Genomic DNA, 17,731 nt, shown 5'->3' on the forward strand with positions numbered 1-17,731 from the left:
GCTGGAACTAGGGGCGAGGCACCCCCCCTCGGCTTGAAGTGGTTTCCATCATTTACAGGGTTTACAGTTTTGTTCAATGGCTTTCAGAACCCCCACTAGAAAAACTGTTCCAAAGCCACTGTTTGTGTGATAGAGTTGTCTAAAATATCTTAGCTAAACAGTTTTGCCTGGACTCAGTAGTAAAACTCAGCTTTGTGTGGCAAGATTTAATCTTCATGGAAACAAGAAGAATATTACCATTGCTTGCATTAGCATCTAGATAAACAGTAATCTCTCATCAGTCTGTCAATCTTTTTTGTGTCAGAAATTATACTTTCAGCATGTTAATTGACAGGATAGAATAAACAAATTCTGTATTTTGCAGAATTCAGGTCAACAGTTTGAAGCCTTCCAATAACCTACACATTCTCAAACTTAACAATTAAAATATCTTGTGATTTGCAGTTCACCTTGACAGTAGGTCCAAGCATTTTTTTGTTCATACTCTCGTTCAGTCCTGAGGGTGTGTAGCAGATGCCCACTGTCATATCTAACTTGTATTCCTTGTATTCTAACTCAAGACATATACCACCACATTCACAGATTCATAGATACCAAGGCCAGATGAGATTATTATTATCCAGTTCTTAGCTATCAAATTGTATCTTGCTTTTAAGTACGTTTTCCACCTCTTCTGCACTACTCAGTTATACACACCCAGTAGGTCTTTGTCTATTTAGTATCACTTCTAGTTTGTTATATCCTGCATTTCTAGCATTAGACATGCTGACACATTTAGTCTTCTTCATCTAATCAAAGAAGTTACAGTAGGAAATGGCCTATTAGACCATCCAGCTTATCTTTCTAAAGCTTTTATTATTTTCTAAATCTTTCCATCTTTTATTTAGGAACTTCATCCTCACCTTAATTTGTATGTCAAAAGTCTGTAACAGATCATTTGGGTTAAGCAAGAAATCCTTAACCTTCCATAAACAAGTTTTAAAGCTTGCCTAAAGACTCTGCAATTCAGGTCAGTACCCCTCTTAGTTAAGTGGAGGCCATCCAATCCAAATAGGCTTTCATCAAAGCTGACATTCCAATGCTTAAAGAATTGCAACCCTTTTTCTCTATACCTGCCATACAGGCATTCTTTTGTACCCACTTCCAGGCTTTTCCTTCCTTCTGGATTTTGTGAGAAAAATCACATGCACTGCTCCCATCTTCAGTTCTTCCCACGGGCTCCTAAAATATTTCATGATTAAGGATGGTTCTCTTGGGCAGTGTTTGTTTCCACACAAACTATATTTGTAAAGAATTCTAGTGACTTTTCATTGATTTGTTACTCTTATTGTGGCGTTGTTAGCCTTGGCACCTGATAGGCAATATACCATGAAAGTTCTGAATGATATTTTTAAAGAAGAAAAAACATGCACACCAACCTACATCACTGTTCAACTTTTTCCTGTTCAGTGATTTTTAAGACCACCAAAAAACAATTCACAGATTACAGCTTCTCCACAAAGATGCATATAAAATGCTGTAATTCAAGTGGTCCAAATGGGACTGCACTTCTCCCAGATCTCCCCCTGGAACTGTAACGGCTCCAAATTTTCTAACATTAGCAGTACACAAGATTAAGAACTAAGAGAAAGCCCTTCTGCTCTTTGGCCAATCTGCACTTGAAGGTTTAATCAGTATCTCCAGCCCCTTATATTAAAAATCTTATTTTGTATGAGAAATAGTTAATCTGCATGCAGTAGCTGCTTTTTAACAGGAAACAATTTTCCCAAGTACAGTGGGTTTTTTAGTTTGTTGTAAGTTAAAGCCACAAAAAGAGTCAAAGTTTTGGACAAGCACCTTTCAAATTTCCATCTTAAAAATTAAACCTTGAAGTTATAAAGGCACAAAGATGGTTTACCCCTACAATGTAGTTGTTTAAAACCACATCGTCTAATTTTTGTTTAAAGAGCGCTAAAAAAAAATTATTACTGTACAATTCATCAGTTCTTGTTGCAAAAAACAGTTCAGCATAGCTGGGAATCTCAAAATATACATAATGCAAAACATACTACAATACCTTTAATATATTCCCATCATGTAAGTAACTTCACTAGCTTATTACAATCATCATCAAGAGGCTGGTATAATTGTAGCTATTCAGTAGAAACCATTTGCTTCCTTAAAAGCTTTTACGAACACAAAAACACCCAATAGATATACTAAAATTAACATATTAATGTATAAAGAGACTCACAAAAGGAAAAGGCACATATTCAAATGTGCACAAATTAAGTGAAAACAGTTCTGGTAAACATCTGCTTGCATGAAAATGAACAATTAGAGACAAACACATGCTCTGTGCACACACAGGCACAGCATATTGTTCCATAACAATTACTACTTGAAGAAATCATAGAATCATAGAATATCAGGGTTGGAAGGGACCCCAGAAGGTCATCTAGTCCAACCCCCTGCTCAAAGCAGGACCAATTCCCAGTTAAATCATCCCAGCCAGGGCTTTGTCAAGCCTGACCTTAAAAACCTCTAAGGAAGGAGATTCTACCACCTCCCTAGGTAACGCATTCCAGTGTTTCACCACCCTCTTAGTGAAAAAGTTTTTCCTAATATCCAATCTAAACCTCCCCCACTGCAACTTGAGACCATTACTCCTCGTTCTGTCATCTGCTACCATTGAGAACAGTCTAGAGCCATCCTCTTTGGAACCCCCTTTCAGGTAGTTGAAAGCAGCTATAAAATCCCCCCTCATTCTTCTCTTCTGCAGGCTAAACAATCCCAGCTCCCTCAGCCTCTCCTCATAACTCATGTGTTCCAGTCCCCTAATCATTTTTGTTGCCCTTCGCTGGACTCTCTCCAATTTATCCACATCCTTCTTGAAGTGTGGGGCCCAAAACTGGACACAGTACTCCAGATGAGGCCTCACCAATGTCGAATAGAGGGGAACGATCACGTCCCTCGATCTGCTCGCTATGCCCCTACTTATACATCCCAAAATGCCATTGGCCTTCTTGGCAACAAGGGCACACTGCTGACTCATATCCAGCTTCTCGTCCACTGTCACCCCTAGGTCCTTTTCCGCAGAACTGCTGCCTAGCCATTCGGTCCCTAGTCTGTAGCTGTGCATTGGGTTCTTCCGTCCTAAGTGCAGGACCCTGCACTTATCCTTATTGAACCTCATCAGATTCCTTTTGGCCCAATCTTCCAATTGGTCTAGGTCCTTCTGTATCCTATCCCTCCCCTCCAGCGTATCTACCACTCCTCCCAGTTTAGTATCATCCGCAAATTTGCTGAGAGTGCAATCCACACCATCCTCCAGATCATTTATGAAGATATTGAATAAAACCGGCCCCAGGACCGACCCCTGGGGCACTCCACTTGATACCGGCTGCCAACTAGACATGGAGCCATTGATCACTACCCGTTGAGCCCGACAATTTAGCCAGCTTTCTACCCACCTTATGGTGCATTCATCCAGCCCATACTTCCTTAACTTGCTGACAAGAATACTATGGGAGACCGTGTCAAAAGCTTTGCTAAAGTCAAGAAACAATACATCCACTGCTTTCCCTTCATCCACAGAACCAGTAATCTCATCATAAAAGGCGATTAGATTAGTCAGGCATGACCTTCCCTTGGTGAATCCATGCTGGCTGTTCCTGATCACTTTCCTCTCATGCAAGTGCTTCAGGATTGATTCTTTGAGGACCTGCTCCATGATTTTTCCAGGGACTGAGGTGAGGCTGACTGGCCTGTAGTTCCCAGGATCCTCCTTCTTCCCTTTTTTAAAGATTGGCACTACATTAGCCTTTTTCCAGTCATCCGGGACTTCCCCGGTTCGCCACGAGTTTTCAAAGATAATGGCCAGTGGCTCTGCAATCACAGCCGCCAATTCCTTCAGCACTCTCGGATGCAACTCGTCCGGCCCCATGGACTTGTGCACGTCCAGCTTTTCTAAATAGTCCCTAACCGCCTCTATCTCCACAGAGGGCTGGCCATCTCTTCCGCATTTTGTGATGCCCAGCGCAGCAGTCTGGGAGCTGACCTTGTTCGTGAAGACAGAGGCAAAAAAAGCATTGAGTACATTAGCTTTTTCCACATCCTCTGTCACTAGGTTGCCTCCCTCATTCAGTAAGGGGCCCACACATTCCTTGGCTTTCTTCTTGTTGCCAACATACCTGAAGAAACCCTTCTTGTTACTCTTGACATCTCTGGCTAGCTGCAGCTCCAGGTGCGATTTGGCCCTCCTGATAACATTCCTACATGCCCGAGCAATATTTTTATACTCTTCCCTGGTCATATGTCCAACCTTCCACTTCTTGTAAGCTTCTTTTTTATGTTTAAGATCCGCTAGGATTTCACCATTAAGCCAAGTTGGTCGCCTGCCATATTTACTATTCTTTCGACTCATCGGGATGGTTTGTCCCTGTAACCTCAACAGGGATCATCTTCTCTAATTTAAGAGACAGGGTAATTTTATATTCAACCCAATCTGAAGTTTCCGATAAGATGATTTCTGCCTCAAAAAGGCGCATAGCTTAACGTCCCTTATCTACTATTCCTGTAAAAACTGGATTAAGCTAAATCAAAGTAGGAGTAGCCACATACAAACTTGAACGGTGAAAGCTTGTGCATAGACAAGGCCTAGAATTAGAACTTAATGTTTGTAGTGTAAAATTTTAAAAAATATAGGCTATGTTCATGTCACTACTTCAGAGTGACACTAAAGTTCTAAAATAGAACAGTGATAGAATTCACTGGAGCAATTTCTCTTTTTTTTTTTAAACCCAAACAGAAGAAAATTATGTTTTTCAAAACCCCTGACACAGTTCATGCCCCAAAGAATTTCCAAGCCCATAAAATTTTGCCTCCATCATCACTGCTGTCAAGCATGCTATGCACATATTGGTTCCAGCCAAACCCACAGGTGCCTTTCCCGTGATTGCTCGATCCCCGCTCTACTCCCAGCCTCGCCCCCAACTCCACCCCTTCCATGAGGCTCCACCCTATGTCTTCTCTCCCCTTCCCCAAAGTCTCCGCCTCAACCCGCCCCCTCCATGCCCCTATTCCAACTCCTTCCCCAAATCCCCGCCCCAACCTCACCTCCTCCCCTGAGTGTCCCACAGTCATGCTCCTCCCCCTCCCTCCCCAGAGTGTGCTAACATTGCCAAACAGCTGTTTGACAGTGGCCGGGCAGGAAGCGCTGGGAGGTAGGCGGAGCACTCAGGGTAGGGGGCGGATGTAGAGGGGTTGGGGGGTGGGGTGAGGGGAGCTTGGCTGCCAGTGGGTGCAGAGCACCCACTAATTTTTCCCCATCAGTGCTCCAGCCCCGGAGCACCCATGGAGTCGGCACCTATGCTACACCCCAGAGGTAGCCTCATTTTTGTGGTGCTGCATGCACAATAACATGCTCTGAGATCCTTGAAAACGAAAAGCAGCTGTATAAATGTAACTGCATGTTACCGCACGTTGTGATACCTTGTGAAAGAAGAGGCACGCTGAAATGAGAGCAACAAGTTTTGACAAAGTCTGAGCCACAACAGTAATCCTAATCTTAACTACAAAATAATTTGTCATTAAGATTTTTTTGCATTAAATAGGTATATATTAAATACTGTTCTTAATCTTTTGCTTTGATCAGCTAACATTCTGATTTATAACAATGCATATCAGGGAAAATGCAACCTCGATGGAACTACTATAAGGTGAGTGCAAAACTGGTTGGAAAACCGTTCCCAGAGAGCAGTTATCAGTGGTTCACAGTCATGCTGGAAGGGCATAATGAGTGGGATCCCGCAGGGATCAGTTCTGGGTCTGGTTCTGGTTCTGTTCAATACCTTCATCAATGATTTAGATAATGGCATACAGAGTACACTTATAAAGTTTGTGGATGATACCAAGCTGGGAGGGGTTACAAGTGCTTTAGAGAATAGGATTAAAACTCAAAATGATCTGGACAAATTGGAGAACTGGTCTGAAGTAAATAGGATGAAATTCAATAAGGACAAATGCAAAGTACTCCATTTAGGAAGGAACAATCCCATTTTGTGTGTGTGCAACTGAAATGACTGCCTAGGAAGGAGTACTGCGGAAAGGGATCTGGGAGTCATAGTGGACCACAAACTAAATGAAAAAGTGAACATCCTTCTGGGATGTATTAGCAGGAGTGTGGTAAGCAAGACACGAGAGGTAATTCTTCTGCTCTACTCCGAGCTGATTAGGCCTCAACTGGAGTATTGTGTCCAGGTCTGGGTGCCACATTTCATGAAGGACGTGGAGTCCTTAGAGAGAGTCCAGAGAAGAGCTACAAAAATTATTAAAGTCTAGAAAACATGACCTATGAGGGAAGACTGAAAAAAATTGGGTTTGTTTAGTCTGGAAAAAGAGAAGAAAGAGGGGACATGATAACTTTCAAGTATGTAAAAGGTTGTTACACGGAGGAGGAAGAAAAATATGTTTTTTCTTAACCGCTGAGGATAGGACAAGAAGCAATAGGCTTAAATTGCAGCAAGAGAGGTTTAGGTTGGACATAAGGAAAAGCTTCCTGTCAGGGTGGTTAAGATCCAGAATAAATTGCCTAAGGAGGTTGTGGAATCTCTGTTATTGGAGATTTTTAAGAGCAGGTTAGACACAAACCTGTTAGCAATGGTATAGATAATACTTAGTCCTGCCACGAGTGCAGTGGACTGGACTTGATGACCTCTCGAGGTCCCTCCCAGTCCTATGATAGTATGATTTTGAGTGTGTTTGGTTTTTTTTTAAATTAATTTTAGGGAATCTGAAATGTCTTGAGAACACTAATGGCTGAGAAAGGAAATGACAAATTAGCTTTAAAGGGCTTCTGCTGAAAGATGTAGAAGGAATCAAAGGTAATGGGAAGGTTCCATGATTCCCACCACCAGGCGACATTTGAAAATAAATATCCACCAACTGCTCCTGTCAATTTAATGGTCTATAAGCCACCATGAACACCTCTGGCTCAACAAACCTATGCACCACTACAGACTAGAGACCGAATGGCTAGGCAGCAGTTCTGCAGAAAAGGACCTAGGGGTTACAATGGAAGAGAAGCTGGATATGAGTCAGCAGTGTGCCCTTGTTGCCAAGAAGGCCAATGGCATTTTGGGATGTATAAGTAGGGGCATTGCCAGCAGATCGAGGGACGTGATCGTTCTCCTCTATTCGACATTGGTGAGGCCTCATCTGGAGTACTGTGTCCAGTTTTGGGCCCCACACTACAAGAAGGATGTGGGAAAAATTGGAAAACGTCCAGAGGAGGGCAACAAAAATGATTAGGGGACTGGAACACATGACTTATGAGGAGAGGCTGAGGGAACTGGGATTGTTTAGTCTGCAGAAGAGAAGAATGAGGGGTATTTGATAGCTGCTTTCAACTACCTGAAAGGGGGTTCCAAAGAGGATGGATCTAGACTGTTCTCAGAGGTAGTGGATGACAGAATGAGGAGTAATGGTCTCAAGTTGCAGTGGGGGAGGCTTAGGTTGGATATTAGGAAAAAACTTTCACTAGGAGGGCGGTGAAACACTGGAATGTGTTACCTAGGGAGGTGGTGGAATCTCCTTCCTTAGAAGTTTTTAAGGTCAGACTTGACAAAGCCCTGGCTGGGATAAATTTAGTTGGGGATTGGTCCTGCTTTGAGCAGGAGGTTGGACTAGATGACCTCCTGAGGTCCCTTCCAACCCTGATATTCTAGGATTCTATGAAACAAGGGGCTAGACTGAGCCTTTAGTCTTAGTACTGTGTGGAGAGCAGCATGTAGCCATGCCTCCCCAAGAAGAGCAGTAGAAAGGACTGTGACTCAGTCACATCTCTCCAGTTCATCCCTTTCCCGGGAAAAAGAGTAAGTTGCACCCCACACCTCATGCCTGGAGATGAACATGGGCTGGAGCAACACCTTTGCCTGATCTCCACCCCACTATTCACATAAGAAGGGAGAGTCCTGACAGCACTACTGTGGTCACAAAAACTGGAGAGTTACACTTCCCACCACCTATGCGATTGCTTCAGGACTAGAGACAACCTGCCCTAAAAAAAAAGGTAATCATGCAGGAACATAATAACTGCCATACTGAATCAGACTAGTGATCCAACTAACCCGGTACCAAGTCTCTACCAGAGGCTGCTTCAGAAGAAGGTGAAAGAAACCTTGCAGAAGGCAGTTTTGGGATAACCAACCCACAGGAAGATAAATTCAGTAGAATCAGCATTTCAATTAAAATCAATTAATTCTAGGCTTTATGCTTCTGTCACACAGAATGTAGACCTTTACCTTAATCCATGACCTACCTGGTAATGATCCCTTCTGCTGCGATGCATGTTGTAGTTGGAGAATATGGAAGCAGTCATTTAAGCAGTTCATAGTGGCCATGGAAGTTGCTTTCAGCATTAACAGGTCTGGATCCAAGGATGTAAGGTGACCAGAGGCAGGAAGGCATTCTATGTTTCTAATCAAGTCTCTCTGCTGTCCCTCAGCCTGAGACATCATCTACCAAACAAAACAGTGCTGGTGTCAGAGAAGAGGATAGACATTTTTGTGGTATACAGCTATACTGAAGTGCTTCGCAAACAGACAACCCTGAAGAATATTACAAACTTAATATAAGTCCCAAAGAATTAATAAGAATTAGTTTTATATGTGTCAAAAATAAAAGTACATCTTGTCACCTAAAATGTATGGTTAAAGATGAATTTATATTTTTCTTTTACAGTTTAACACATTTCTGTGCTGTGCCCTCAATAAACCCTCCACAAAATGCATGCCACAAGTCCCATGCAGTCCATGGTATTTATTGTATTATAGTTACACAGTGAGAGAATATATCAAGACGATTTTACAAAGTGAAAAAGAAATCCAAACATATTAATCTTAAGTGCTGAGTGCTCTCCATGCTTGGTTGATACATACATACAACACTGAAAACCATGCTTTATATAGAACACAGTAGCAAGCTCACAGCTCTAAGAACATGGAAGCTGACACAGTATCTTGTGGAATCAATGGGATGGGTAAGGGTGCTCAGTACCTTACAGGACAGGATGTATTCAGTTCCTTAAAGGGTCAGGCACTAAATTACACAGACAGTTTGGCTCAAACTTACATCACAATATACATATGTAAAATATGCATGATAGGTTGAAAAACAGCCTTCCTGTAGTCAGTGGATTTCCTCCCTCTCCCCTCCCCTGTTCTTCCCATGCTGCTCCTTCCCCCAGAGCAAGGTTAGACAACACGTTCAACTCTACAGCCTGCTCTATAGCTACCATCAGTGAAGCTACAACAGTGACTAACTACTGGTCCTACATTTTGCAGTGAAGCCTAAAAAAGGCACATGCATTCATACACAGTATAGTGTTGGGAAAACTGAAAACAATTTGTAGGTGAAAAAAAATCACTCAGACAAAATATTGCACAGGTTTTTTGTGATCACAGGTACTCTCTCTCTTCCTGGGTAGAGGCAACAAATGGAATACTAAGAAGAATCCTGCTGCTCTCTGGATTCTTACAAATTTCTGTTAACTGCCTGAACACAAAAATAGAACTGACAGGCAAAGGAAAAAGATTTTCTTGCATGTGCTTGTGTCACATTCATGCACGTGTTTGATTTCAAACGGGCTGGTTAGGTTTTCAGTTTACCTACTTTGACAGTATCCTTTCACTCTGTTTTCTATCAGCCTCCTAATACAGAGTCTCTACTAGGCAGCTGGTTTTAGATTTCAGAGAAATGTTTAAACAATATTGTACATCAGCAAATCACAAAGATTGTTTGACAAGCTCACAGTATTATTTGGTAACACTATATTACTATGTCTTTTGCCAACAACAGACTACCTAACACCAGGTACTCTATAATACACATGTCAAATCCACCTCTTCTTGTCACAGTGTTCTCTAAATGTCTTACATGTGAGCTTTTCAACTGTCCTGTGCAGAGTAATGCTGCAAACTAGATTTCAGGATCAATCATGCCATCGAGGTGCTTAACTAACCAACAAACAACAAAAAGAAAAGGAGTACTTGTGGCACCTTAGAGACTAACCAATTTATTTGAGCATAAGCTTTCGTGAGCTACAGCACTCCTTTTCTTTTTGTGAATACAGACTAACACGGCTGTTTCTCTGAAACCAATGAACAACACATACACATAAGCTCTCTGGGAGTCTTCCTCATTTGTTTGCACTGTAGTAGTACCTAAAGACCCCAAGCTAGGACTGGAGTCCCATTTGTGCTAGGTACTGTACAAACATATACGAAGAGACCATCGCTGCCTCAAAAAGATTCATAGTTTGCAAAGCTGGAAAATAAAGTCACAGGATAGCTTCAGGTTATGTCTCTCAGCCTTTATTAGTCTATTCTAGCTTATGCCACCCAACCTCTCTATTATCTCAATGGGATGAAGAAGCGTACACAAAATAGCCAGCCAATCATGAAACCTCTCCTGTCGCCATGCAAGCGGAATGAGAACAGCTGCACTCAACACAGTGAAAGCATTCACAGGAGAGTACTTAAATCGCCCAGACATATCTACTCTTAAAAACAGAGCATTCTTTCAAGGATTCTAAAACTTTCCCTCACTCAACCAGGTTCATATACAACAACAGTTCCCACTCAGTTCAAAACTATCAACCAGTCCAAAAAGTACACTTGCCATATTTCCTAGGAAAAGAGCACATCCAGAAGTACTGCTGCTCAGAGTAAAGTGGTCTCTTCTCTTAGACCTCTTGCTTTATAGTGCAAGCAACTACCTCAAGGTTTCCAAAGCACCAATACAACATACAGATTCAGTTAAGAGCCAAGAAAGTCAGGAAGTTGACGTTTTGTGCAGTTTGGGGTTATTTGTGGTCTTATTATGTGCAGATTTTATACAATTTAAAGGAGGATTGTGTAATGAGCATTTAGAAAGACTGGTTCTTCCACAGACTCTTGAACTGAGACTGCAACTAGTCAAGTCATGGTATATCCAAGTATAGCATTCACAAATGAACATATACAAGTTTATATAAGGTTAAAGAAGGTTAAGGGGTGACTTGATTACAGTCTATAAATATCTACCTGGGGGAACAAATGTTTAATATAGGGCTCTCCATCTAGCAGAGAAAGGTTAACACAATCCAATAGCTGGAAGTTGATACTACACAAATTCAGACTACAAATAAGGTGGGGGGGGGGTTGTTGTTTTTTTTTTTTTAAATGGTCAGAGTAATTAACCACTGGAACAATTTACCAAAGGTCATGGTGGAGTATCCATCATTCACAATTTTTAAATCAAACTCAGATGCTTTTCTAAAAGATATGTTCTAGGAATTATTTTTGGGAAGTTCTAAGGTCTGTGTTATACAAGAGGTCAGACTAGATGATCACAATGATCGCTTCTGGCCTTAGAATTTACCAATTTATGAAGTATGTGTTATGCATTCTGACACAGAACTTTTAGACATGCCTATCAACCAAGCAACAACACACTGAGGAAAAGAAAAGCAGTCTGCTTAACACATCTAGATTAAATAACCAACACTCATGATCCCTTGTCTTTATTTTATTTTAAAAGTCTCATCTTTAAAACGGTGGCTTTTTATCTTTTCTTCACATCTTTCTTTTGCTTTTTGTATTTTACAAGCAAACTTTAGAAATCACATTGATGGCCCTACATATTTGTTGTCCTACTTTGTAAGTGACACGTGTGTAAACGGTTACCAGAAGATCTGTGAAATACAGGTCCCTTAGAATCATACTTTACCTATAACTTATAATATTCTCATCCCTTTCATAAAGTCTCCTTCCTTCCTTTTCTACTTTCTCCCCCCCCCCCCCGTTTTTTTTGGGGGGGACGGGGGGGTACAGAGATATTTATGAGGTTAAATTCTCTTTTCCTTAATCCTTTTCTGTGAAAGGGGAGTAGTGGAAAGGTCTCTCTTACGTGCACCATGTGTGCAAGTTGACCTGAAACTAACTTAATACTGTAAACACAAAACAGCTACTGGGCTCTCACTTACAAGGTGTGTTTTAAAGAGAGCATGTATCTACTAAACTAACACACTAACCACCTAAAATAGTTTGAACATAATACCTGCAATTTGAGATAGATGTGTTGATTCAGGCCTACCACTTTAAGGGCTGCCTGGCACGCTGGACAAGTCCGCAGCCATTTGGGGGCACTGAAGTCTGAGGGGGCTTGTGTGGGAGAAAAGACTGTTGAGAAGGGGTATGTGGAGACTATGATGGGTGGACAGCACTATCTAGGACCCATAGTATAGGGAGAGGAAAAGATGGGCAAGGTTTCACCTTCAGGGGAGACATGTAGATGAAGACAAGCTTCACTGGGATGATCCACAGGCAGTTCACAACAAGGAACTTCTCTTCAACCTCACTTCTCTGACCCACACTTGTCCACAGCATTTTAAAGTAGAATGAGGTATCAGAACTAGTGAGGAAGGCGATGTGGGAGGCATGAGGGAAGAGTAGAGATGTGGGAGAGGATGAGGCTAAGAAAGGCATGAGGGAGATGAGGGGCACAAGGATTGTTCATGTTAAGGCAATTTCCACACTAACAATCTGGAACTGACAGCTAAAGGATGCTTAAATGCATTTTTTATTCAAACAATACCCAGTTAAATCAGGAGTCTCCTCCACACCAATCTAAGCTTGCTTGCCTTACTACCCAATCCCCAAACATACTGAGACTCCATGGTAAACTTCCCTTACTATTCCAACATATAACCAACCATCACACACATCAAATTCCTCTCTGCCACACACAGATGCACCTTAGCTTCAATCTCACACAACCTGAATTCTTACACTTCCTAATTTGAGGGCTTGATTCTGCAAACTTTATGTTTAACAGATTCTATCTGGTATGGAATGTAAGAGTTGTACAAAAAAACCCTCCAACACTCTCAGCCTACCTCCCTGATTGAGGCTGTGTTTAGCACAGAGAGTCAGGAGGAAAGAGATTGTGGGCAGCGTCCACTCACCCTGACAATCTTCCCAATTTGTGGTCCCTCTTATTGTCCTCCAACATCACAAATGCCCACACTGTGCCTAGCTATGCCCTCCAGCCTCCCTGCTGGCAATCCCAGACTGATGGACCACCTGTTTGTGGTTTGGGACTCTCCTCTGGTGAGCTACTGAAAATCTGCTGCCTACAGAAGCAGCTACTTCAGAAGCAAAGCTGGTAACTTTACTCCAGAGACACCTCTTACCTAGGGTGACTAGATGTCCCAGTTTTATAGGGACAGTCCCAATATTTGGGGCTTTGTCTTATATAGTCGCCTATTACCCCCATACCCTGTCCCGATTTGTCACACTTGCTGTCTGGTCACCCTGCTCTTACCAGACACCTAATTCATTGATATGGTGCAAGGAAGCAGAGAAAAGGGAACACAGGTATCTTAAGCTTCACTTTAGGCAATACTGGGGACCAAGTTCTTCCCTCAGATACACATGCACTTAAATCAGTAGAAGTCAAGCCCATTTATTCAGTGGCAAAATTATGACTTTTTACATTCACAAGCCTTACTTCCTCTCCCTTACATAAGGCTAACTTGTAATACCCTATAACAAAAGAAAGCTACGGATAAATTATTTAACCCTACTCTAACAAGATGAAAAGGCCAAAGATAAAACAGTTAGCTCTTTTCATACACAGACCACGGAGTCCATTACACAGCAACATCCCATACATTGCATTATCCCTACCTTCTATTAGAAAGTAAACAGGAGGATAGTTGTTCATTCATGGACCATAACTGCCTAGGAGTCAGAACCTTCTCCCTTCAGAATTTGTTCCCTGCTCTCAAAACTCCAGTGTTTCATGATGCTTACAGGAACTGCTGAGCCTGTTAGCAACCAAATAGAATGCAGGGATTTAAAGAGACCAAACCCTGCCATTTCTATCACTTTCCTTATATTTTCGTCTCATAAAGCAAGAATTCTTTACAAGTATCTGTCTGTGACCCAGGTTTCTCTCAGTTCTATGGGGTAAAGAAGTAGCACATGCCATAACAGAAAGGAAACATTACTGGTAGGCAATTTGCATATTTCAGGATGTGCTGTGACAGAGAAAACTTTAGCTACAAGGAGAGATCCTTGTCCAAATGCAGGCACCTAAAGGAACCTTGCAGATTGATTAGTCTGTAGATTATAAGGATGCATAATTGGTCAGAAGACCTCTATTTACATATGGAAAGTAGAAGCATTTTTTATCTTGTGGCACTGGAAAGATGTTTTAAAGTGTACACTGCAAATAAACCCCCACAGCAGCAAGTCTCAGAGCTCGGGTCAAGTAACTCAGAATCATGGGGCACCCTGTCCCCGCCCACAGGATTTTAGAGCCTGCGTTCCAGGCCAAGTGGGAACATCTACACTGGTATTTTTAGCCCTGTAATGCAAGACCCGCAAACCCAAGTCAGTTAACCCAGGCTCCGAGATTCGCTATCACAGCTTGTAGGGAGTTCTTGTTTTTTTATGCAGTGTAGACGTACTCAGCATGTCTACACCTTGGACTGCTTTTCCAGACCAACATGTTCCTTGAGTTGATCCACTCCTAACCAGCTGTAAGGAAGGGTAAAATTAGATTCCATGAATTCTGTAGCTGTATTTTTCTGAATTATATACCACATCTAAAACAATAATTTTGAATGATGCAATGTGGAATTTTTGATTTTTTACACAGAAATGTCACAATAAGTGATGGAATATTTGGATCCATTTCATGAATACTGCCAAAGTTTTTGTTTCAAGATATTTGTGGGATCAGGATCTGTATGCAGATTAAGGGGGAAGGATGCATTTTCAAGACTGATTTCACCTTGTAATATATTTTCTAAGAGCCATGCTATTAGCGTTGGTACTCATATTGGCAGTCTAGTCACTGGCTCTTCAATATCTCAGCCATCTCTCCACCACTTTAGCAAGATACCTTCTTGCTATGGTACGTTGACAGCCAAGGCTCTTACAGAACTCTTTAACAAAGGAATTTGATTCTTGTGACTGTGGAATGCCCAGTCTATGACAGTTTGCCAAGCCTCACACTCAACATGTTCCTTTTATAAACTTGCCTCTACTGCAAGCTCTACAATAATCTTATAATTAAAAGGGGAAAGAAAAACTAATTAATGCTTGCTCACCTATTGATTCCCTAGTACAGTATATCCCATTTTCTGTGCATCTACCTTTTAGTGGCCAAAAACCATCTGTAACCCACACACCTGGGTGTGGTGTTCTGTCCCATCTAGTGGCACCGAGACCACTTAGAGAGATTAATGAGTCTGCTCTACAGCCTTAGCTAAGGTCCATATGGCTTTTAGCTCATGCAGTAGAGGCTCATGGATTTAGCTCCAGAAGTCCCAGGTTCGACCCCACCCACCAATGACCAGGGTCTGTCGGTGTTACACATCTTTTGTTTAATGCAATGTGATCAGCACATTACAATTATTATTAGTCGTGATAATACTAATATTGATAATACTAGTAATAGGCCAACACTAGTTAGAGATCTTATGAGAAGAAAGAACGATTCAATTTGCAGAGCACATTTTAAGAGATTCAGTGGGCAACACATGTTGATTGGCACTGGAAGGGAAAGTTGATGGCAGAACAACAGGAGGCAGAAAAAGATCTTGGATGGACAATGTGGTATCCTGGATGGATCAAAAGGACTATTCATCCACAAAAGATTAGCAGAGGATCATACTGAACAGGCTAACATGGTTGCAAACCTCCAGTAATAGATATGCCACATAAGAAGAACAACAGATAATTGATACTGGTGAGTGGTGCAACAAGTTTTCCTTTTAGAGATATGTTATATGTAGGTGATATTTAAAAACACTTAACATATATTTGTAACTTTTTATATTGGCGACAGGGATGGAAGGATACAAAAAAGGATCGTCATGCACCGTAGTGCTCACCCCTTTTACCAAAGTATACCATTCATCCAGATTTAGTATTCAGTGGAATCATATTGCTGGCTTGCATCTTTTTCTTTGCTTTCCCCTCTCAATCACACTTTGAGGTTTTGGCCACAAAACTTTGTAACATTACTTTTTGCATATTAGGAGCAAAATTCTCTGATACGAACCAAACTGATTCCTCCTCCATCCTACGGAGGTCATGAAAAAAAAGTTCTGCCCTTAAAGAAGTCAACTCTTCCAAGGCTTGAGAGGGGGAAAAAAGGAAGAAGTATGTGATATGACATCTTCTTGAGCTGTAATGCTAGGACTAGCAGGGACAGGAATATGTGATAAACCATCTTCAGCGTCAGGACGTTATAAGAGCTAACAGCACCAAAGTCACCTCCCACCCAACAATTTAATTTATAAAGAACTTTAATGCCGAAGCATATTTAAAAAGTGAGATAAAAAATACATTCTGATCACTTCCACCACCACTGAAATACTGCCAGCTCTGGGGTGGGAACACTGCAGCTCTTTAACCTCACACAGCAACACTAGCAGTTGAGGCCAATTTAGGAATACTATAACCATCAAATTATCAGGGTTTCTCTGTCATCCAAAGTAGTAAGGACAATAATATGTTGGTTCTCTCTCATTCTCAAAGTAATTTATTTGAATTTTGATTCATACAAACCTCTCTAACATCTATGAGGTGGTCTGGCTGCAGAATAGGAACTCTCTTTCCTGCTGGCAACTTGTGATGTCCAACATTAAAAAAAGAAACTGGATTTTGGCTGGGTCTCCTCTGAACACCAGGAGAGTTGCCACTTCCTTGGGATGCAAGAGAGAAGCTGCGAGATTTCAGTGGAGGATTGTTCTAGTGAATAAACAAGAATATAAAGAAATTTAAAATTCCTCATAGTCAAAAAATATTTCATTAGGCACATAAATCAGAATATAAAATCAAGAATTAAATAAAGTGAGGGAAAGCTAGCTTAACTCACTGTTTTTCAACTACTCTGGTAATTAATGTGCACAAAGTGTTAAGTGAGGAAGTTATCTGTTCCTTTGTGCTATTTCCTGATAATTGTCTTGCTCCACTGCTTAAGTCAGCTTGTATTTGCTTACATGCAACCCAGGAATTGCGCTGAAACAATATACGTCATTTTATATGATTAGGAAGTAGGCCTTTCAATTCAGGTTTGAGCTCTGCAGGAAGATTAACATGTAAACTGAGAGGCAACAGACTACGCAGGGGTGAACCTGACATTTAATAGAGAAGAATTTCATTTACAACCATTTAGAAGACAAAGTGAAACACATGCAGGACTTGTCTATACTTACAGTGCCACAGCACTTCGTGAAGACGCTACCTACGCTGACAGGAAAGTTTCTCCCATCGACGTAGGTACTCAACCTCCAGGAGAGTTGGTAGCTTTGTTGATAGGAGAATCCCTCCCTCTGTCTACACCAGGAGTTAGGTCGGTATAACTATGTCGCTCAGGGATGTGGATTTTATACCATAGTTATAACGACATAAGTTTGTAACTTAAACCAGGGCGCAATCTGATGATAGGGGAGTCACAAGGAGTTAATCCTGCTTTAGAAGGACCTTAGATTTTGGATTTTTTTCCCCCTCTCCCCAGATTTTAGGTTAAATGAAGCAAAAATTTAAGAATATACTTCTATAACGTACAGTCCACGTATACCCTAAATCAACGAAGTGTTGAAAATGGATTGTGAAAGGAGCTAGCAGGCCTTAATCATCAGGCTTGCTAGAAAGTCCTCTCAAGGAACATGGACTTATGGAGTTGCCTTTTA

The 17,731-nt window shown here is 41.4% G+C and overlaps 1 protein-coding gene across 1 annotated transcript in view; it reads right to left on the bottom strand.

The window, feature by feature from the left end:
* The window catches only part of OSBPL11 (oxysterol binding protein like 11), a 72,534-nt gene that overhangs the window by 22,937 nt on the left and 31,866 nt on the right, over window positions 1-17,731 (bottom strand). Inside the window, exons 5-6 of the mRNA XM_073305184.1 lie at window positions 16,605-16,787; window positions 8,300-8,498 (exon numbers count right to left, since the gene is read on the bottom strand). Coding sequence (XP_073161285.1) covers window positions 8,300-8,498; window positions 16,605-16,787 — 382 coding nt within the window. The remainder of the gene's footprint in view (window positions 1-8,299; window positions 8,499-16,604; window positions 16,788-17,731) is intronic.

The sequence above is a fragment of the Lepidochelys kempii genome, chromosome 11 (assembly GCF_965140265.1).
Source record: "Lepidochelys kempii isolate rLepKem1 chromosome 11, rLepKem1.hap2, whole genome shotgun sequence".
Classification (NCBI taxonomy): domain Eukaryota; kingdom Metazoa; phylum Chordata; order Testudines; family Cheloniidae; genus Lepidochelys; species Lepidochelys kempii.